At 36.0% G+C, this 24,092-nt stretch overlaps 1 protein-coding gene and 2 long non-coding RNA genes across 3 annotated transcripts; 1 reads left to right on the forward strand and 2 right to left on the reverse strand.

Moving 5' to 3' along the window:
• Positions 1-4,160: 4,160 nt before the first annotated feature.
• LOC129451035 (uncharacterized) lies at positions 4,161-6,772 on the reverse strand. The gene is made up of 3 exons (XR_008646563.2): positions 6,407-6,772; positions 6,007-6,102; positions 4,161-4,853 (listed from the first exon to the last, which is right to left on the reverse strand). It is a non-coding gene; the product is annotated as an uncharacterized lncRNA (long non-coding RNA).
• Positions 6,773-7,366: 594 nt separating this feature from the next.
• Positions 7,367-16,532, forward strand: LOC129451034 (uncharacterized). Its single transcript, XR_008646562.2, has 6 exons — positions 7,367-9,382; positions 9,609-9,715; positions 10,093-10,160; positions 10,420-10,642; positions 10,754-10,991; positions 11,572-16,532. It is a non-coding gene; the product is annotated as an uncharacterized lncRNA (long non-coding RNA).
• A 2,897-nt stretch (positions 16,533-19,429) lies between these two features.
• LOC129441901 (interferon-inducible GTPase 5-like) lies at positions 19,430-21,260 on the reverse strand. Its single transcript, XM_055201670.2, has one exon. The coding sequence runs from the start codon at positions 21,230-21,232 to the stop codon at positions 20,072-20,074; it is 1,161 nt and encodes a 386-aa protein (XP_055057645.2). The 5' UTR covers positions 21,233-21,260; the 3' UTR covers positions 19,430-20,071.
• Positions 21,261-24,092: the final 2,832 nt, after the last annotated feature.

Here is a 24,092-nt window from a genome sequence, read left to right on the forward strand (position 1 = left end):
GTGTATGACTCAGCCTTAGAAAATAAATATTATAACGTCGGGATGAGATTCGTTTACATTAACATTATTAACTGTTATGCTACCTCTGAAGATGCCTGAGGCGTGAAGAATCGTGAAACGATAAATTGATTGCTGTAAGCTCTAACATTGCGGGAATTGCTCTCCTTATGCATCTGCAGCACCAGCAGACTCGCTGACAAATAGTGCAGTTGGCTTTATACTGTACTATTTTCCACTGACAATTTCCAGCCTGCATTTGACTTCTCCCAGCTCTAAAACTTTCGGACGTGGACGCGAGCTGCCTCCAGCTTCGGCCTCCACGAGCTGCTTCCAGCTTCGTCATCCGCGAGCTTTCTCCAGCCTCCGCAATGATTTAAAACGGATGAGCTATTTAATTCTCAAATACTGGATGATTCTGTATTTTAAAGGATGGGTGTCGGCCCTGCTGATGGAATAATTGTGCAAACGAAGATGTATGTACGCAGTGCATGACCATTAATAAAGTGCAAAGCCTTTATTAGTTTTTAAATAAAAGTCCTTTCAAAATAAAAGCCGCTGGTCACAGGGCTTCCTTTTCCACCATACGCCTTCCGTTTCCACTATACTCTCTCTCACACATACGTACATACTTCTCTTACATACGCACATTTTCTTCAGACATACATACATTCTATAGATGTATGTGAAAGGAGAATGTAAGTGTGTAGGAGTAGAAAATATATGTATGTGAAAGGAGAATGTGAGTGTGTGAGAGTAGAAATACATGTAGCCTATGTAAAAGGGGAATGCATGTATGTGAGGGGAAAAAATATATGTATGTGAAAGGAGAATGTAAGTGCGTGAGAGTAAAAATGCATGTATGTAAAAGGAGAATGCATGTATGTGAGAGGAAAATATATATGTATGTGGAAGGAGAATGTAAGTGTGTAAGAGTAGAAATGTATGTATGTGAAAGGAGAATACATGTATGTGAAAGTAGAATGTAAGTGTGTCAGAGTAAAAGTACATGTATGTGATAGGAGAATGAATGTGTGTGAGAGTGCCAGAATGAAATTTGTCTTATATGGCCCTTCATAATTAAACATTAGTGTACCTAATATGAAGTATGGGTATGACACTTATACCTAAGTACTTATAGTAAGTAGTAAGTGGTGCTTTGCATACCCCACCCACACCCCCAAAAACAGGCTGCTGCTTAATGTCGTGTTGGTAGTAAAAAATATTTTGGAGGTGGTAAAAAAAGGTAGTAAAAGGTAGTAAATTCATATCTATGATTCCTGCATATACCCTGTAAAGGTTATACAGTAATGTATTTAAGAAGGGAGACCGTATGTGGTTGAACTGAACTGGCTTTTACTCATGTCTGCCTATATAATATGGTAACGCCTCACAGCGTTCACTCAATTACATTATAACATGCACACATACATTACTTATCCCCTTTATTTATTTATTTTTCAAACATTACTAAGGGGAAAATGTGTTACTGTGTTAATGATCTTGTACAGCTTAGTGGTAGAGCATTGTGTTAGCAACGCAAAAGGCCATAAGTTTGAATCTAGGGAACACACATACTAATAAAAAATAAATGTATTCTTTGTAATGAGCTGTAAGTCGCTTTGGATAAAAGTGTATGCCAAATGCATAAATGTAAATGTATTACTTCTGGTACCTACCACTGTTAAAAATAAAGGTGCTTCATGATGCCATAGAACAGAGGTGTCCAATCCTGCTCCTGGAGGGCTGGTGTCCTGCAGAGTTTAGTTCCAACTATAATGAAACACACCTGAAGCAGCTAATTAATAGTGATGGGCAGTCCGGCTCTTTTCATAGATTCTGCTCTTTTGGCTCCGGCTCTTCATTTAATATCACTGTGAGACTTCATTTTTAGGCCAATTTAGAAATTGAGAATGGTTTGTGTGTTTGTATGCAATTTTTGTATCAATTATTTTTATAAAATCCTTTATAAAATCAGTTACTGTTCTTTAACATTATATTAAAACCTTTAATTAAACTATTAAACACAGCGTTGCAGTCTCCATTATTATTAATTTGCAGCCAGATGCTGCTGCTTTTTCGGTTTTCACTCATGACTTAACTTTCTTCTTTTTGGTAAATGAACTTTCTCCCGACGCGCTTACATTTAAATACGGTTCCCCGCCTCTCTCTATCGCTTTGTTTACCTGGGGCATGTTCAAGTTCAAAACGGTGCCCAACGTTTTGCTATGGTTTCCTGGAAACGGTGTGCACCGGTGTGCAACAGGGTTTGAGATACATTTTCTTTTGTTATGTGGGTGTGTCAATCAGCCCAATCAGCAGCAACATGTAAATAAACCATGTGGTACTAAAGAGACAGCTCGCACAATGGGTTCAAGTTGTAATGTACTCTTTCATTCTGGACGCCAGTGACTGTAACATTGAGGGTATTTTACAAGATTAAACATGTATTTATAACGATTTCATCACACTGTAAAAAAAAAAATTTTTTTCACAGAAATATACTGTATTATTTTACTGAAATTTTCTGTTTTTTTTACATTACGTGTAAATGTCATTAAAATAAAGAAAAAAACTTTTGTTAAAAACATTAACCATAAAATAAAATTAATAAACTGTAATTTCACTTAATGAGAAATCATAGTTTTTTTACAGGATTATTCTTATTTTTAATTGGCTTGAATGTTAAATTACATTGAATTCTATGTAAAAATACAAAAAAAATCACATATTTAAAAATAAGACAACTATATGTTTTTTTAATATGAAACCTTAAATTTAAGGTAAATACATGTAAAAAAACAATCGTAAAAAAAGGGTAAAAAGTCTGGCAGCAAAGTTGCCAAACACTTACCTTCAAATTACAGTAAAAAACCTTAAGTTATTCTACGGAATAATTCTGTTTTTTAAAATACAGATATTTTCCGTAAAATTTACTATATTTTTACAGTTCCACTGCTGAAGAATGAAAAGAAAATCCCATTAAAAAATGTCTGTAGAATGTAAAAGAAATGAATAAATCTGCATATAAACTGGATATTATTGCAGAAATACCTCAAAATGATAAAATTAAATGAAGTCTTCTTTTTTTACACAGTATTCTTTGGTAAATTCATAACATTATCAATTACATCCACAAGAACTATCTGTCAAAGTACAGATTTTTAGATGTAAAACACAAAAAAAGTTACATAACATTACTTTAAATACCGTATTTTAACAGCTTTAGGCTTTTATTTTATGGGATTATCAAATCTATTAATATTAAATTCCTGTTAAATTTTGTTTTTGAACTGTAGAAAAAATAAGATCACATTATAATAGCTTGCAAAGCCATATTTTTATGGTCATTACTTTATATAAACCATATTGCACAGTAATTACAAGCATTTATCCAATATATCTACATGCTTTTCCCATTAATGTATAGGGTTTAATTTGAAAAAAACATACTTTTATAGTAATTAAAAGCAACTATCCAATATATCTACAGACTCTTCTCATTAATGAATGAAGTTAACTTTATAAATACATTACTTTATAGTAATTAAAAGCAACTATCAATTATATTTACAGACTTTACCTATTAATTTACAGGGTTTACTTTAAATGAACATACTTTTATAGTAATTACAAGGAATTATCAAATACACTTACGTACTTTTCCCATTAATCTATAGGTTTACGTTGAATAAATTTACTTTTATAGTGATTACACACAACTATCTAATATATCTATATAAAATTGTTTTATAGTAAATAAAAGCAACTATCCAATATATCTACATTACTTTATCATTACTGAATAGGGTTTACTTTATATAAACATTATTTTATAGTATTTAAGAGCAACTGTCCAATATATCTACATTCTTATCCCATTAATTTAAGGACCCACATAGCAATTTTGGCAAAAGTAAAAGAAGTTTTTCCTTGGCCCACATACAACAAATAATGACGGCCCTACAATGGCCCAGTTCTGGATTACAGACAAGGGCCAGATAATATCCCATAACCGGCCCAGATCAGGTTCTAACATTGGTACCAGTTCTCAGCCATAAGTCACCATATTAAAACCAGCATTTAACCAGAACTTCCAAAACTGAGCCATAACTCAGCCTGATCTTGCCCAAATTATTTTAATAAATAACACAAAAAATTACTTTGAAATTATTTGCCATTTTTATTAATCAATAACACACAAGTCAATAACACTACGACATCCACATTGTATGTGTTAGAACTATTCTAATATAAACTGCCAGCAATAAACAAAAATACTAGTTTGTTCAAATACATTATTGGCATGAATCTAACACCAACAACTTAAATTACAAAGCAATTTAATTCTTAGTAAACAAACAGAAGTTTAGAACAAACTGAAAATAAAAAATAAAATAAAAAAACATTGTGACAGTTACACTGGTGTGTGAAACATAGTTTGCCCAAATGACCAGCTATACACAAATACAGAAGTTTTCATTGAAATTAACATATTAGCATGAATTAAAATTTAAATGAATTACCATGGGTAAATACAAGTTTGAACCAAACTGAACTTAAAAGTTATTTAAGTTAATTAGAAACACTACAACTTCATGTGTATGTGAAACCAACTCTACAGTCAGCTTTACGCAAAGATACAAGTTCCAGTTAAAGTATTAGCATGAATCTAACTGAGGTAATTTCAAATCGATCGAAAAATTAAAACAATACAATTAATAAAATTGAAACAAAAACAATCCAACACTAATAATAATAATAAATGTGTATGAGAAAGTGTTCAAGATTGTCCTCAACAAGAAGTACTGCTTCTCAGCTCCTCTTTCCATAGACGTAAACATTACAGCAGCCCACTGTTATATTAAAGAAAATAGATGCAAATGAATATTTGTTATTAAGCCAAAGCCATATAATACAGCAATTAAAAGCATAAAGATATACTTCAAAACAGACAGATAGACCATTAGAAGTTGCTTTGGACGAAAGTGTTAAATGTCTAAATAAAATGAAACATAGCTTAGACCTTAAAGACGTACTTTTCATTAAGGTACTCAAAAGCAAATGAGATCTGAGCATGTACTTAAATGACAAGTTCGGCATTTTACACTTAAAGCCCTGTTTTCGGATTGTTTATGATGAAATAGAACGGTTTTGACTGAAATTTCGAGATATGTGGCTGCCCCGAGAATTTTCAGGTGTTTCTTGTATCACCTCCCACCTCTATAATGGGTCTATAGGTGCACTGGAACAATCCTTCCTAAAATGCATTAAACTTTCGTTTACAAAGACGTGAAACTCACCGAGTGGTCAGGGGTGTTCATTGATATGCTCACACAAAAATCGCTGCAAAAGATGCTTTCTGACACAGTCAGCAGTATCATTCAACCAACCCGTGTAAGTTATTTGAACAAACCCTAATAAACATATTAAACTACTCCATATGTATTAAGTATTGTTTTCGTTTATGAAAATATCGCTTCTTACGCAGGTGGAGACATGAGCTTATGAAAGTATTTGCTTTTTTATTTAAAACATAACAAAAATAAGTTCAAACACATTATAACTATTATAACTATTATAAACATTAACTAAGCGGATTATGTCATGTTTATTATGTACTGTAATCACATTTTTGTAATAATATATAGTAGCAGAATAAATAAATCAGCTAACGTTAAATCAGCATATTTTTTTATCAGCATTTTAGTTGTTTTTAAACAATTATTGTATTTATTGTTTACTGGTAGTTTCTATGAAAGGTTTTACTGGATGGGGTTAAAACAAATGTTTTGTAGAGATTTACTGCATTTGTGTTAGCTATTATAGCAACCCCTAATTGCACAAAACGGCACACTTGTGTCCTTCGTAATAGGCTACCGTTAGCTATAGTGGCTCACCGGAAGTCATAAACCGGAAAGCTCAAAGATGGCGGCGCCCGCATTTACGTCAAGAAACAGGTGGATATAAACAAAAAGATGACAACATGAGCCTCAACATTTAATTTACCTTGATGTTTTACGTGTCTACTGGAATATACACCCCATCATCCTTTTTGTCCTACTCCAGAGTCTTCCAAGTCTTGATGAACACAGACCTGACACACTTTCACCAAAAAAGAAATTAAAACGTTACAGAAATACATTTTCAAATATTTTTTTTTTTAATAAATGTTCTAACAACGGGAAGACCAGATAACCAATTTAATTAACTTCATTAATAATATGATTACAGTAATTCTTATGCCTAACATATAGAAAACAGCTAATAATGGCCGTCAAACTGCAATAGCCTAACACATACCACATGATCACGTAAACGTTTGCATCCCTTTATTCGTTTGTTAGACATTTAAACTAAAACATTTTAATGATTGAAAAAGTTTAAATACTCAAGTTCAGGTACTTACTAGTAATCTTGTTCTTTCTTCTTCTTTAACTTTTATTGGCGGTTGGCAACTAGTATCTTTCACCCGCTTTGAAATCTGTGTCCGTTATGATGGCCGCAGGCAGCGTTGCTCCTGTAATGGTTACCCCGCCTATTGGTTTATTTGATTGGCCGCCGCTCGGCTTGCGTCAACAGGAAAGCAGAGGAAAGCTCGTCATCTGTTATGTGATTGGCCAGTGGCACTCGCCTTTTTTTTATTTGATTGGCCATCTCAATCATTTTTGATAAGGTGTTCTACATATTGCTGCGTTGCAAGAACGGACAAACGGATGACGTTAAAATAACGCGAGAGGGATTTGAGATCAGAATCCTGCGCATGATTTTTCGAGTCGTTCTCGCAGTACTTTGATGTCATCCGCTTGTAGGTTCTTGATGCACTGCATAATAAACTACGCATCTTAATGTACGCGATCGTTTTTAACACTTCGGCAGGCAAAAAGCACAGTGAAACATATATCGTTTATTTATACAGACAGTATCTAACTTTTTTTATTAACAAAAGCACCAACATACAAAATTCTCGTTGGGGAACAAGATATACATGCGTAATATACAGTAGGCTATCTGACATTTGATCGTAAACAATGATAGCTTTACAGTCGTTGAAGTTAGAAATCTTGAGCAGGAATAAACCCCCTGCTACAATGAAAATCGCGCAAAAGCAAATTTAAATAGAAACAATCCATGGTACAGCTCAAGAAACGTTATCAATACTTTAAAATTCAGAAAGAAAAACGTCTGGAAGTTCAGGATCACTTGAACAAAATTATCTTGACCATGATCTGAAAAAATGTTTATGTAACTGAAATGTAAACAAACATAATTGTCCAAATACATTAGCTTCTTTTATTACAAAACTATTTAAAAAGGGTTAAATTACATTAAGATTTAGAAAGCCTAAAAATACTTAAATTCTTATAATTATTTATTGTAAATCACAGTTTTCAAATGTGGCTTACAATCATTAAACTGATCTGGGCCACATACTTCCCACCCACAATTGGCCCAAATGTTACCTGCCATCATGGATCTAGTGCCATCATTGCCCATACTTGGCTGACGTGTTGCATGCCATTGCCATTATACATTGCTGCTGAAATGGCGGGCGGTGGCTAGCTGTGGACACTTCCGTTTTCGACCACAGCAATAAAAAAAGTACAATGCAGCCAGTTCACATCATACATAGGCCCACTCCCCTAACATATAGCCTAAATACAGAATGAAAATACCAGTACACAGAGGGTATTTAGAACAGAGCCAGACAGAGCCAGACGACCTGAATGGAGTAAAACAAGCTTGTACTATCCTAACATGTTAGAAGTCTTTGACTTCACAGTCATTAATGGCCATCTTGTGATCTTCATCCCACTTTTACGGAGTCCATGCCCATGAGCCCCAAAGTCTATTACAGATGCTGGCCTGAGGCTCTTTTTCCAGTACATACTTTGCAGTACATACTTTGTGTCTGTATCTTATCAACTTTGGCTTCTGATGTCAGTTAGATGGCATGCAGACAGCTGGGAATTAAAATTAGCACCTCACACCTATCAAATACAGGGCAACTGCAAAACTTCCAAGTCCCCTGCAACCAATTCAGAAATATACAATTAAGAAATGTATTATATTTCAGAAGCAAAGATAAACTTTGCTGGCCACATCAGCTTAAGATTCAACAAGTGCAGAAATAAGAGTGGTAGATAAAAAATATATGCATAAAATAAAAAATAAAAAGAGCTATGTAGGCTACCTTTCATGCAGATATGTTGTAAATAAAAATTGAACATAATAATTACTGTGTGTTATACTACAGACACAGATTTAAAAATATTGCCTCGAAAGATGAAATACTGCAGGAGGTATTGTTGCACAGCTAAATAGGCCTATACAGTTATTGTACAGGTAATAATTGCACAGCTTAAGTTTAATATATTATTCTGAAATCAAGAATAGTCAGTGATTGTTTATGCATCATATTTACCGTGTTTTACTGTCAGGCACTGACTTAGTGTTTACAATTCTGAAGTGTTCTGTAACAATTTCATAAGTGGCAGAGAAAAATTGAATGGCAACATTTTCAGACCCCACCCATGGACTGTATCAGGTGCTGCTGTCTGGCAAGTGGTGCTGCAGCCTCAAGTCTCTGAGCATCATGCTTTGGGACAGTTTTTCCGCAAGACAACCAGGCTTAAGAATGCTGGAAACTACTAACCTCCTAATGCCTGTCTGCTTGTTGATGTGAAAGGACTGAATCTTGTGTCCTGATATGTCCTCTTTTGGCTTGGCTTTTAATGGTGAAATTGTCCTTTTTGTCTGTTTGAAATGCTGCCCTGACAGTGGTTTTCTGTTATCGTATATATTGACCATAGACTATATTGGCACATGTTCACTTTAAAAACATTAAAGACACAAAGTCAATCTGTATTCAACAAAATTCAAGGCCCTCACTGCAGTGAAATCATTAGGCCACTACACAATTTTCCCGGTTGATGGGGAAAACAGCCACACTATGAATAAAGCTTTACAATGGGGTGCTATATTTTTTTAATTTACAATAGGTGAACAATGTGTGAAAGACTAGGAATTTATTCTGGGGCTCAACAGTTCAACCAAGGCTCTTGTAGCATAAACTTGAGCTTTGGTAAACTGGGGGTGAAGCAATTGAAGACATTAAAATGCTTGAAACATTACACAACCGTGTAAGTGTAAACAATCATCGTAATTGTTTTTCTAGTCTCTCTCTCTGTGCTTTAGGTATCAAGAAAGTGCGCGCAGATTCAAATAATTGAATGTTGTACAATCATTGGACGAATCGTACGGCAGAGGCAATCTCGACCAATAACATCGCTTGACTTTGGGAGGGGGATATACGTCATAACGTAAGATCGCGCCATACTGGCAGTGGCCAGAGACGTTTCAGGATATTCAGCTTTCACTAAAGGTAAATTATATTTACCCAGCCGGCACATTATCTACCTTTAACGTTGATATGATTAAAATAATGTCAGTTGTTGTTTAAACGTTGATATCGTGCGCGGCTCTGCGCCCCTATTTTAAGTTTGAAAATACGTCCGTTACTATCGGTCGGAGCAGCTGCTGCTTTGCGTTGATTTCTCTGTCAGACCTGGATTATTTTATATCTGCCTGTTAAATTCTTAAATTTTCAGCGAATTTTAGTTGATGTGTCAATGAAGAACAAAAGCTGGAATGTGAATAGAAGAAGGGGTCGTACGGGGTCTGTAAAAATACTCAAGTGGTGCTCGTTGCATATCAGGTAAGAGATCATTTTCATTAACACTCTAACGTTTAGGGACACGGGTAGCATAACGTTACTGCAACCTCATAGGATAACTTAAATAAGTTATCGCTGTGTGTGTTTTTGTACTGCTTCGCTATTAGCGTAGCGATATTAGCACGTATTTCAATGTGTTCGTAGTACATTACCATCTGACATTGCTGTGTTTTATATGACGTTATATGATTAATGTTGTCAGCTAATGTTAGTTTAAAACTCAAACGCATGAGGGGTAAAAAAAGCGTGGGAATGAGTAACTTAAAGTGATAAAACAGTCATTTATTCGTTAGAGTATATGTTTACATAACCTCTTTATAATGACATTGAAAAGATATTTGATTTGTTTACTTGTTTAGATCAAGCATTGGAATAAGATTTTTATCGGGGGAGAACAACCAACAGAAAGACCCATTCACCAACTTCAGTAAGTCAATTTTACCCACGTACTATTCGAAAACCAAGGATAGTATTAAGTATGATTTTCATACTGTATTTCATAAAGTAACACAGGGTAGGCGTAATAATCCATGGCTTTAGCCTACACCTTTCCGGCTGCCCCCCTTGTTTGTAATGAAATTGCTGTAAATATCTTTTGTCCTATGTTCAGTAACCAAATAAACTTTCTTACATTCATTCTACAAATCTGAGCAACTTTCTGTCCTTTTGTCTTTCTTCTCCTGAAGTGGCGCACTGAAAGGGGAGATTCATGTCACCTTCACCAGTCCTTTCTTTAATTGCTGGAAACCGTTAAGGGAAAGACCCTCAGACATAATAGGATAAATGTGGCTGCAGGTAAAATTATTTGATGGTGTTAGGGTTTATCATTATCTAACAAACCAAATGCTTTGTTCAATAACAAGAAATCACGTTAGGGCCATTTTCTGGAAGAGAAATCCACTTGGACAGGTAAGTTAACGTTATGTGTAGCATTTTAATGTTTGTACATTTGTCCATATGACCCTAAAGGGGTTTATCAATTCTTTCTCACCCATGTTATGGTTCATATTCTGTGTTCAGTTTGACAAGGATCAAGAGGCCAAGGACCAGGTGGTGAAGTCGGAACCAGACCAGACAGCTCTCCCACAGCCAGCCTCTGAACCTGCTCTACAGTTTAAATCGCCCGGGTGAAGTTAAACTCTACTTTGCTGGTGACCCAGATGGCTGAGAACATGATAGGCTGATACCCTGGAAGCTAAGAGGGAAGCGGCAAAGGAGTTCGAAGAAGAGCTGAAAAGCACGTCTTAATGAACACAAGGTGAGGATTGTATGGAAATCCAACTGGTTTATCCAGATTATTTACAAGTGGATTTAAGATTTTGTTGATTACATCTACAGAGCAGCTTGAACCCTTTTAAGACATTTTAACCCCTTAAAGGCGGAGTCCACAATGTTTGAAAAACGCTTTGGAAAAGGAGACGAGCCGACTACCAAAACACACTTATAGCCAATCAGCAGTAAGGAGCGTGTCTACTAACCGACATCCTTGCCGGGTTGTGTATGTGTGCGGCGGGTCTATCAACAGAAGGTCCAGAGTCTATTGGGGTAGGGGCATGTTTGTTTAGGTGATTTCAAATATCAACATTGGCTTTCAAACATTGTGGACTCTGCCTTTTAATGTTCCTGCATTAGAAGCATTAATAGAGGCAAAGTTTGTTCATGCTCAATTTTCATTCGAGCTCCAAACTGAAATTATTGTTGAGTGGCAACATAATGGCTCTGCTCTGGCGATGAGGGAGGCAAAGTTGCCATTGTGTGTAAATTGAAAACAATACAATGTGGCCACGGCTGATGTGTAGGAATTTTTGCAAGCATGATACATCTTATTTATTTTTCAGGACAAGGCCTGGTGAAAGCCACTACAGAGGATCATAGCCATCGTTGGAGTTCTGAAAGGACGTGGGTGAATATCAATCTGCCAAATGAACTTTTTTTAGCATGCACATTCACATCTTTATATTAATACTGATTATATATTAACTTGTTTGTTACTGGAAAGAACTTAGCTTCTATTGTGTTTGACTGAAGGAGTTGACCATGTTTTAAGCCTATGTGCATTTTCTAGATGTTAAGCATGAACGGTACTTAAACAACCATTACCCGTACCAGCTCTGTCCGTGCTCCATTTTCCATTGCAGATCATACTCAGAGATAGTACCCCTTAAATGCAGCTGGTCGTCATAGCAAGGCCACACACAACTGCCGCGACGTAATGTTCAATGCGAGACACACACCAGCGCCCCAATTTAATTTAAAACGTTTCAGCATTACTCGGATTGTACTTAATTTAACATAAACAAATATCAAAAACATGTCTAATTAATACTTAATCAACACGTCATACTCCTGGAAAAGACCCACATAAATCACATATTTTAAAGGAATAGTCTACTCATTTTCAATATTATTTCATATTTTCATATTTCAACATATATCAATAATATGTTGTTACCTTAACTAGGATTTGTTGGTGCATCCCTCTGTCGTCTGTGTGCGTGCGCGTGGGCGCTGGAGCGCGCTGCGACGCTTCGATGGCGTTGGGCTTGGCCCCATTCATTCAATAAGGCGTAGCGCTTTTCTGGGCGGAGTTAGAGGAGGAACTATGTTTTATGGCGTGGTGGCACTTTTGGGAGTACCTGGACTCGGCGCAGTAACACCCTCCCTCTCCCATTATGAGAGGGAGAAGGGGAGCGGACTTTTCAGGGGAGTCGGAGTGCTCCCAAAAGTGCTATTGCGCCATGCAGTGTAGTTCCTCTTTTGGATCCGCTTGGAAAAGTGCTACGTTTTATTTTGTACCACCAAACTTGCTCGTATAACTACTCGTCTTAAATAGGAAAAACGTTGATGTGTTTGGTCACTTCTAACTTTATCTCTGATTGGTACCATTACATGAATGGGGCTAAGCTAAATGCCATCGAAGCGCCGCAGCGCGCCCCAGCGCCCACGCGCACGCACACAGACGACAGAGGGATGCACCAACAACTCTTGGTTAAGGTAATAACATATTTTAATATTGAAAATGAGTAGACTATTCCTTTAACTAAGCAAAAAGCCAACGTTGAGCCAAGCAAAAGTACTTCTTAAATGACGCATCAATGAATTGTTAAAATAATCTATAGAAGCATTGATTACTAAAATCATCGTTAGCTGCAGCCCTAGTTTTCACTGACACTCGTTTGTGAGAAAACAATCAAGCTAGCTGCTAAATTTGGAGTCCACACGTATTAGAGACTTTAAGGTAAATGCAGTTAAAAGGACCTAAGCGAGCTGACAGGCAGGTTAGAGACTTTCTGTAATTGTTTTTCACTTTACAAAGTGTTACAGTATGATAGTCTTACCTGAAGAGAGGCTATAAGCACAACATGCAATTTATTTAAATTGCATCAAACTCATAGACTGTATGGTCGGACTTGGTGAATGTAACCCGAGGATACACGTGACACAATCTGTTTTTCAAAATAAGGTGGAAATAAGATTAATTATATTTACAGGAATTATAAAACATGTTACAATGTGTCAATTAAAAGTAAAATGAAATGTTTGGGAAATGACTTACAAATTTCTTTTTGATTTAGGGTTGCTGGAAAAACATTAAATAAATTTGTTGACTTTTTTGCTTTTTCATAACAATTTATATCTATGCAGTGTCTTTGATCAAATTGTTTATCCACCTGATTTCTGACTTAAATGCGGGCACCGCCATCTTTGAGCTCATAAAACTTCCGGTGAGCCACTAAAGCTAATGGTAGTCGTATTGCGAGGGACACGATTGTGACTGGCTTTTTAATGCTTATTATGAAATCCAGGAAGACCGGCGTAATTTGTGCAGTTAGGGGTTGCCATAATAGCTAATACAAATGCAGTAAATCTCTTAAAAACACTGAATGTGTATTGGCGCACGTGTATCTAATATCCATACATTCATCCAGTAAAACCTTTCGTAGAAACTGACAATGAACAATAAATACAATAATTATTCAAAAACAACTAATTATGCTGAAAAAAATATTCTGGTTTATTTATTCTGCTACTATATATTATTACAAAAATGCGTTTACAGTACATATTATATATGACATAAACTGCTTATTTGTTAATGTTTATAATAGTCCATGATATGTTTGCACTTACTTTTGTTTTAAATTATTATTTTAAATAAGCAAATATTTTCATAATCTCATGTCTTATCTACTGCATAATAATATTTCCATAAAACGAAAACAATACTGAATACATGTAAAAGTAGTTTAGTATGTTTATTATGTTTAGATTAAATAGCTTACAATGTGTTGAATGAGAAGGATAAGTTACTGCTGCTGTCAGATCGCGTGAAGCTTGATGTGTCGCCATAAAAACTCAAGTCGATTAAAATTCCAGTTTAAAAAAACTTGCATGCATTGAAGACCCGTCACCCCTAGGAACAACATGAAACGATTGAATATATCTTCATATGATGTATCAGGACACTTCTTCATTTCATCCTCACACTGGCTCATACATGGCTGGTGTAGTAAATATTTACCATAACTGTTTTAATCATGTTTTATGCGTGCTCCCACCACACTGTTTTCTGCTGGCTGGCCATTAAAACTGAGCTCCCACACAAAGAAGGGAAATACGTCACATCTCTTACTCCCGCGTTTGAAAATAATGTGGATAACAACATTATTGTGTTTGAGGTGTAACAAGCTGTGTTCCCACATGTTTAAATGCTCTCTAAGCGAATCTGCGAGACGTTAGTTATTGTTGAAGTTTGAAACTGTTTTCAAACAGACGGAGCGTAGCTAACTCCTCCCCCTCCCTTCCGTGCTTTCATGAACGCGCCCAACCCCTACCCCCAAAACCTTTTTGTCGTTTATTGGCTGGAATACTTTGTTTTGTTTTGTGATGATAGGTTTGGCCACTTGTTGATATTGCCGTTTGTGAAGCCTAGGCTGTCTACAGAGATCGCGTTTTTTTACAGTTTGATCAGCGGACAGGCAGCAAGCAGATAGTGAGGAGATGTAACAAAAAATGTTTTATGGTCTAAAACGCTTCAATTCGCTTAGAGCGCCTTTATTTTGCCGCTTATGAACGTAATCATCATGGAAAACGTTGGTTTACTGATACTACACGCCAGAAGTCGCACCCATAATTTGCACAAATCGTCATGGGGTGTAGGAATAGTGTGCATAGGGCCCAAAATTATTAACAAGAGGGTAACATTCTTCATAGAGCCATAGCTTATTTATTTTGCTTTTAAAGTGCACCAAATGAATGCACTTAACATTAAAATGAACACTTTTCTTTTGAGTGGAAATGTACATCTCAAATGGGGATCTGCAGTGAATGGATAGGACATTGCTGTAAAATATCAGAAAATGTATGTATGTTTTTAGTGAAAAAGTTGTTGATGCAAATGCACTTAACATAGACCTTCTGTTTGTTTTTTGTACATTTAAAACACAATATACTAATACAGAATGTGTGGACATAAACTGGAAAGTTGGTTGCAATTACTGTCAAATAATGTTTATATTAAGTAAATCCCATGTACTATTAAGAAAAGTCTGTAGATATATTGGAGTTGCTTGTTATTACTGTCAAATTATATTCATATAAGGTTAGTCCCATGCACTTATAAGAAAGGTCTGTATATATCGGAGTTGCTTATAACAGTGGTTCTCAAACTGGGGTCCGGGCCGCGAGATGGTGCCAGGGGGGCCCCAGTTTTATGACATTTTATAAAATACATTAAATTCTAATGAATTCTGGGAAATTAAACCAAAAAAAAGGTAGCACTACTTTGTGTATGTTTTGTTTAATTAAAATGTGAAGTTTTAGAACAGTTTTTTGTCATAAATTTTCTTTGGGGGGGCGCGAAGGAATGCACCCACAAAGGGGGGCCGCACGCTGAAAAAGTTTGAGAACCACTGGCTTATAAAGTAAGATGTAATGGAAAAAGTATGTGTGTGTGTATATATATATTTGTGTGTATATATATATATATAGGGCAGTTGCTTGTAATTGCTATCAAATATTGTTTACATAAAATAAACATGTGTATTTTTACATATATGGGAGAATTGCTTGTAATTACTGTCCATTTATGTTTATATAAAGTGAACCCATGCATTGAGTAAATGTCATGTTGATATAAAGTTTTATTAGTATAAAGCAATGTTTATATAAAGTATACCTCATACATTGATGGTAAAAAAATATAGATTTATTGGATAGTTGCCTTAAATCACTATAATATAGTGTTTATATAAAGTAAACCTTTATACATTAATGGTAAAAGCATGTAAAGTTATTGGAGATGTTTTTGTAATTAATGTCAAGTATTGGTTATATAAGGTAAACCCCCATAAATTAATTGTAAACGTATGTAGATATATTGGGAAGTTGCTTATAATTACCATAATAAAAATGTTTTTATAAGGTAAAGCCCCCATACATTAAAGGTAAAAAATATGTAGAAATATTGGAGAGTTGCTTGTTATTACTGCCAAATAATTTTTATATAAAGTAAACCCCCTAGTATTTAAATGGTACAAACATGTAGATATATTGAAGAGTTGCTTGTTATTACTGTCAAATAATGTTTATATAATGTAAACCTGCATACATTAATGGTAAAAGCTTGTAAATTTAGTTTAGATGTGTCTATAATTACTGTCAAATAATGTTTATATAATGTAAACCTGCATACATTAATGGTAAAAGCTTTTAAATTTAGTTTAGATATGTCTATAATTACTGTCAAATAACGTTTTTATAAATAAATAACTGTTAAAAATATGTTTATGAAACTTAATATCACAAGATCTTGTTTTTTTGTACAGGATAAACCCAATATTTTACAGGAATTTACTGTAAATAGATTGAATAATGACATAAAATAAAAGTTTAAGTCGATCAATATACTGGTATTAGGCTTTAAATTAGCGTATCTGAAGGTAATTATACTAAATTTTTTGTGTGTTTTAAATGGAAAAGTCTTTACTTTGACAAGGAGTTCTCGTAGATAAATTGTATTACCTTAAATATACTAAATAATACTGTATTAAAACAGAAATCTTTGTTTTAATTATGTAATTTTAAGGTATTTCTGCAATTTTTAAAAGTTTATATACAGATTTATACTTTCGTTTAACATTCAATGGAGATTTATTTTATGAAATTTTTTATTCTTTCTACAGCAGTTTGACTGTAAAAATACAGAAAATGTTTACGGTAAATATCCGTTTTCAAAAAACAAAATTTTCCCGTAAAATAATTTAAGGTTTTTCACTGTAATTTGAGGGTAAGTGTTTGGCAACTTTGCTGCCAGACTTTTTACCGTTTTTTTACGGGTTTTTTTTTTTACAGTGCAGGCTCCAGAAACATTTCTCAGTGCTTACACCATGTTGTCATACAGAAAACACTAGCATTCAATACTGTTCACTCAAGTCAGCACAATTAGCAAACAATTACCAAGGTGGAAACCTTAAGGGCCCTATTTTAACGATCTAAGCGCAGGGTCTAAATGGGCGTGTCCAAATTCACTTTTGCTAATTTAAGGATGGGAAAAATGGTTTGTGCACCGGGCACACGGTACAAAAGGGTTGTTCATATTCTTTTAATGAGTAATTGGTGTGTTTTGGGCGTAACGGGAACCAATGAGAGTCTCAGCTCTCATCCCCTTTAACTCTTTCACCGCCAGCGTTTTTAAAAAAAAGTTGCCAGCCAGCGCCAGCGTTTTTCATGATTTTCACAAAAGTTTAATGCCTTCCAGAAAATGTTCTTCTTCAAATATATAAACAAACAATATATCAAATGAAAGAACAGACCCTCTGCTTTCAAACAAAAAAAAACGTTTCATCCTACCTTGAGCAGTTCTTTTGTAATCAGCTTTTGAATATGGGTATTGCACCACATTTTGAGCAAAAAACAGAGATAATTCCATTTTTGTTACGGACTTTTCATAGAGATCCCATTCAGAGCGATCTTTAAAACAGACACGGACATCCAGCAGCTTGCCATAGGGCAATACTTCCGGGTTTAAAAAGTTGCGGAAGGGCGCCACCTAGTGAATAATAGCGGTATTGGGGAAAGACGGAAATACTTGTCATTGGCGTGGAAGCGTTTTCTCTTGATTGACGAGATATCTGGTCAATGGTGGGGAAAGATTTAAAAGTCAGTTGCGCTGGCGCTATGTCTAATCCCTATTTAGATGACGGACTTTGTAAACTGAAAAACTAAGCGGAGGAAGAAGATCTCCAGTTTAAGATTAATGTTAAATTATTGTGTTGTTTTTGAAATTTTTATTTTTTATTATACCTTTAAAATCCATTTTCTTTTAGCAATGAAAGTAAAAATAGCAGGCTTTTAATTGCTGTAAATGTATGGCTATCCAATATCATCAAAAAATAATTTACAAGTAATAATAATAATAATAATAATAATACCTTACATTTATATAGCGCTTTTCTCAGTACTCAAAGCGCTTTACATATGAACGGGGGAATCTCCTCAACCACCACCAATGTGCAGCATCCACCTGGATGATGCGACGGCAGCCATATTGCGCCAGACCGCTCACCACACACCAGCTTATTAATGGAGAGGAGACCGAGTGATATAGCCAATTAGTATGAGGGATGATTAGTAGGCCAATGGGCAAGTTTGGCCAGAATGCCGGGCACACCCCTACTCTTTTCGAAGGACATCCTGGGATTTTTAATGACCACAGAGAATCAGGACCTCGGTTTAACGTCTCATCCGAAGGACGGTGCTTTTTTGACAGTGTCCCCATCACTATACTGGGGTGTTAGGACCCACACAGACCACAGGGTGAGCACCCCCTGCTGGTCTCACTAACACCACTACCATATGTAAGAAAAGGTTTGTACTCTAAAAATACTTTATTTGAAACAAACAAGATATAAAGAAGTTACAAACGTGCGGAGAGCCGAAGGGTTTCAGCACCTGGACAGCGCTATTAGGTTTTTTAAAGCATTACTTAAAAATGTTTCTCATCTCACCATATCCACAGGTACAGAGTCATCATATACAATAAATCTGTGGGGTAGAATTTAATTTAAAAAAAAATAAAAACAGATGCATTTGTTTAAAGCAAAGCATTTATTTACTTACCAGGCTGCAGGTGAAGCAGCTCTTTACACCTTCTAACGTCTCATAATCGTTCCTCATTTATGTCCAAGAGACTCAATAATAATCTTTTACATTTGAATGCTTTACTTTTTCATATTAAAAAGCTTTTTTGTGCTGCTGTGTATCCATGTGTGTGATAAGCAAACTCGCGTTGTCGTCCCGTTTATAGGCACATATTTCTAACGCTTTCATTAAATAACAAAAACACTATTGCAGGTTTTTGTTGGTCAATGGCGTAGTTGCCTCAAAATAGCAACGCGCCAACAATGTGCCTGAACACACCTTGTTTTTAGATCAGAATGCCCATGGGTGCAAAAATGGGCGCAAATTAATTTGCTATTTAAACCATGTGCCGCTAAGCGTGAAAATGATCATTTCGCTGGGTTGAAACTAGCAAAAGACACTTGCGTCGCACATTGCACTGCATTGCGCCGGGTGTATGATAGAGCCCTTTATTTTCTACAGTAAGTTACTGGCAACCAGCTGCATAATTACAGCAAATTTTTTACAGTGCACCAAAGGAAATGTAAAAACATGAATCAGACAATAGGTGCCCTTTAACTTTGCTTTATTATATTACATTTGTGATACAACAGCACATAATTCAATAGTGTATATGTAGAAGAATTGTATACATTATACAAGTGTATATATTGAAACCACTGTTTTTAGGGAGCCACACAAACATCAAGAATCACCCTATGAATTTCAACAATGATGACAATAAATAAAATATTCAGATAAACACATCAACTCTTAACATCACAAAACAAACTAAAGTCCAACAGCAAAAATTAAAGCAATCAATAAAATTGTATAATAGTTCATTTGCATAATTAATCAGAACACTAAACCCTCATCAGTAATAACTAAACATTATCAAATTATATTTGCACTTTAAGCAAACAGTTATAGCAGACAAAAAACCCAACTACATTAAAAAGTCAAGGCTCATCATAATGATGACCAAATATGTCCAAAAAAACCATCAGCATCTATACCTGTTAATTCTTAAAAACACAGAATTATTCTCAAAAAGTTGACAAAGTAGACAAATGACAGAGTTTGCAGTAAGAAAGATTAAATGTCTTTTCAGTTGATTTTCTACAGTTGATTGAGGCTAGCACCAAAGATTTATTTTACATCTTAAAAAGTCTTGTGAAATTTCCCCTTTAAAGATAGCTGGATATCAGTTGTAATTCATATTGTATCCAATCCAGCTTTTTTTCTGATTTCCCGAGCAGTATTCGCCAGGTCTTTTATTCCTTCTCTCAGAAGGTATTGTGTGGTAGCAAAGGACAATCCTGCAGCAGCAACACTGCCCGGACCTGGAAGAAGACTCAATGCAAATTCAGCTGTAGACAACACTGCTAATGATGCAGATACACCTATCCTGGTCACTGCTTTTTCTTTAATAGCAGTAGCAAACTTTGATGTGCCCAAATATTCTGTCAAGGGGATATTCACTTTCTCTGAAAGTCTGGTCAATGATTTATCATCTAAGCCAAATGCATAGTAGCACCGTACAAAGAATGCTACCACAATGCCTGCATCACATGCTACTGATAGGCCAGGCACAGGGACCACTGCTATTCCTGCAGATGCAAGAGATGCAGCCCAGATTAGCCCTTTATAAAGCTTTATCTTCTCTTCAAGAGCTTCAGCAGAGCATACTGGCCAGGCTTGTAGGAGAGCAGATCTCTTTTGGATAGGCAAGCCCTCTTTTAGTGTAATTCTAAGGTTTTCAAAATCATATTTCTCCAAATCATAAGATGATATTAAAAAAACTTTGGGGTTTCCCACTTTTCTTAAGTTTTTCTCACAGTCTTCCCTTATTAGGCAAAGAACTTTTTGCTCATTAAATCCTTTTTTTCTTTCCTCTGAAGAGATGTCGTTGTCAATCTTTGAACGAACAAAGTAAAAGTTTTTCTTCTTCTTTTTAATTTCATTAGCCAGCATGATGTCGTTCTCGCAGAACCTCTCTGAGCTAAGGATAATGAAGAAATCATAGGTATCAAAATTGACCTCTTTAAGATATTTATTGGCTTTAAAGTTTGGGCTTCCTATTCCAGGCAGATCCCAGATTTTCACATGTTTCTGTCCAGGATACTCATATTTGGTGCACTCCATTGTAGTTTCTGTGACTCCAGTAGGGGCTGCATCTTCATCATTATCACTCAGGCCTCTAAGAGCATTTACAAGGGAGGATTTCCCAGATCCTGTCCTTCCTGTCACAGCAATGTTAAGTGAAACATTTACCAACTGGTTGAATTCTGCTAAAGCTTTTGCTTTAGCTTTTTCCAGTGTGGATTCCCCTGATGCCTTTACTGCTTCACGAACAGCAGAGTCTTGAGCTTCCATGTTTAAAACTGCAAAAGTTACAAAAGTATTTTATTATTTTAAAATAATAATAATAATAATAAAATATCTCATGTCATTGAATATAAAGGACTGGATTGGACAGGGCTGCGTTTCCCGATAACGTTGTCTCTTAGCGCGCTACGAAGACTCTTAAGTTAAATCTTAACTACAGGCATAGGCGTGTTTCCCGAACTGTACCTTTGCGGGTTTCTTAAGGTATACTTTCTTACGTACGACGTTACCAGTTGCTGTCCATGGCGATGGTGCTGAATAGGTTGATATCGATCGCTCGACAATCAATTGTTCACTTTATGTAATAGGTTTCGCTGCGTTATGAGAAAGCAGTGTTCTTTATTAAAGAAACATTTGAGAAATAGCTCAAGTTAAATTTATTAGGAATATCTTGTAAAAATATTTCAAATTGCAAACAACTAAATTCAACCTTTTATTTTATATCAAACCCGTGCAAAACCCGCAATTCATTTCCAGACGTATCATGCATAAACTGCTCCAATGCATCCGCTATGCCTTCACTTTAAATGACAATTTATATGAGAGTTCCAATAAGTGCGTTGCACAGGGGAATAAGGTGGGTTGTGAAAGTCACCTGCTTGGATGTGCATTAAAATTAAAATATATATAAAAACAAACTGCACTGGATGCGCAAGCAGCGTAACAATGCGGATAAGACTGGAGTCGCATTTCTGGAGCCGCGCCTGTTAAATATAACATAAAAATATATAATATATAAATATATATTATGATTGCATTAGATTTTAGCTTTGATTAGTTTTAATGTGGACATTTTGTTGACCTTAGGAGACTAAACAAGCAGTAATCAAGAGGAGCAGTTTCTTTTGAATGTTTATAAAGAATATGGCATGCAGTTGCCTCAAAGTTATAAAACATTAAAAAAAGTCGAATTAACATCAATAATAATATTTAGGAAAATCAACAATTATGATTTCGTGATGAATATGCTCCTGTGGCATGCAATTTTTTACTTGATTTGTTTTATTTGCAGCTAAAATAGCCGGTAAACTAAAGATTTAACGGATATGAAATGCACAAATGAAATAGTAAGATTCGCTGTATAGCTATCTGCCTGCCATAGTTTTACCAACTCCTTCACCCAAACTCTTTTTTTTAAATAGTTTCTTAAGCCCGTAATACGGAGCCCTTCTGATGACATGGTAAAACTTTTTTTTTAAATCGTGGCCACGAATTAGCAATTCGTTCCCACGAATTATTAAATTGTGCGCACGTTTTAGTAATTCGTTCCCTCGTTTAAGCTAAATCGTGCGCACGATTTAGTAATTCGTTCCCTCGTTTAAGCTAAATCGTGCGCACGTTTTAGTAATTCGTTCCCACGTTTAGGCTAAATCGTGCCCACGTTTTATTAACTCGTTCCCTCGATTAAGTTAAATCGTGGCCACGTTTTATGAATTAGTGCCCAGAATTTCATTTAAACCATCTGGGCTGCGTTCCCCGAAACCTTCTTAGCTCTACGTCGTTCTTAAGTTGTACCTTAAGCTGTACCTTATCGTTAATACGTGTTTCCCGAAACGTTCTTAGTTACGTATCACTTCTGTAAGTCGTTCGTTCGGAAGGTTGGTCTGGAGCACTCTTAGCTATACCTTATCCCACTTGACTCCGCTAGGGGCCATCACTATGATAAAAGCTTGTGTAGATTGCAGTCTATATAACTAAACATCTGTTAAAAAAAGTTGAAGTACACTCCGTGTTAAATTAGGCATTTTTTATTTATTTAAAGAATAAAACATTCACATAATTAGACATTATTACACTGATGGTTGTTAGATTTTTAATATTTTTTTCCAAAGGAACATCAGCTTCAAACTATTATTACAGGCTAAAGAAACTATTAAAAAAAGATTTTGGGTGGAGGAGTTGGTGAAACTATGGCAGGCAACTATACAGCGAATCTTACTATTTAGGGCCCGAGCACCGAGGAGCAGGCCAGAATGGCCTGCACCGAAAGGTGCGAAGCCCTATTGGTTTTGCTCGAATTTATTAGGGCCCGAGCACCGAGGAGCAGGCCAGAATGGCCTGCACCGAAAGGTGCGAAGCCCTATTGTTTTTGCTTGGATTATTAGGGCCCGAGCACCGAGGAGCAGGCCAGAATGGCCTGCACCGAAAGGTGCGAAGCCCTATTGTTTTTGCTCGGATTATTAGGGCCCGAGCACCGAGGAGCAGGCCAGAATGGCCTGCACCGAAAGGTGCGAAGCCCTATTGTTTTTGCTCGGATTATTAGGGCCCGAGCACCGAGGAGCAGGCCAGAATGGCCTGCACCGACAGGTGCGAAGCCCTATTGTTTTTGCTCAAATTTATTATTAGGGCCCGAGCACCGAGGAGCAGGCCAGAATGGCCTGCACCGAAAGGTGCGAAGCCCTATTGTTTTTGCTCGAATTTATTATTTTTAGGGCCCGAGCACCGAGGAGCAGGCCAGAATGGCCTGCACCGAAAGGTGCGAAGCCCTATTGTTTTTGCTCGGATTATTCTTTTTATTTTTATTTTTTTTTTTTTTATTTTTTTCAACACTTTTGGACATTTTGGGGGCCTTAACATACTCGAAAACTCTTGAAATTTGGCACAGACATCAGAGTCGTCCGTGATCGCCGAAAGCCAAAGGCTGGAACACGGGCGTGGCACGGGGGCTCTGTAGCGCCCCCTGTAATGCAAAAACAAACAGGAGTGCACAGATCGGGCAAACATGTACGCATATTTACGAAAGTTGGTACGCATATAGATCTCATCGACCCGAACAACTTTCGCCCTCTAACATTTTAGCTCCGCCCAACAGGAAGTCCGCCATTTTGGATTGTTTAAAAAATGCATG

This window comes from Misgurnus anguillicaudatus, chromosome 2 (genome assembly GCF_027580225.2).
Source record: "Misgurnus anguillicaudatus chromosome 2, ASM2758022v2, whole genome shotgun sequence".
Lineage (NCBI taxonomy): Eukaryota > Metazoa > Chordata > Actinopteri > Cypriniformes > Cobitidae > Misgurnus > Misgurnus anguillicaudatus.

Coding starts and splice junctions, on each gene's coding strand:
- LOC129441901 (XM_055201670.2), bottom strand. CDS start 21,232: ATGGAAGCTCAAGACTCTGCTGTTCGTGAAGCAGTAAAGGCATCAGGG.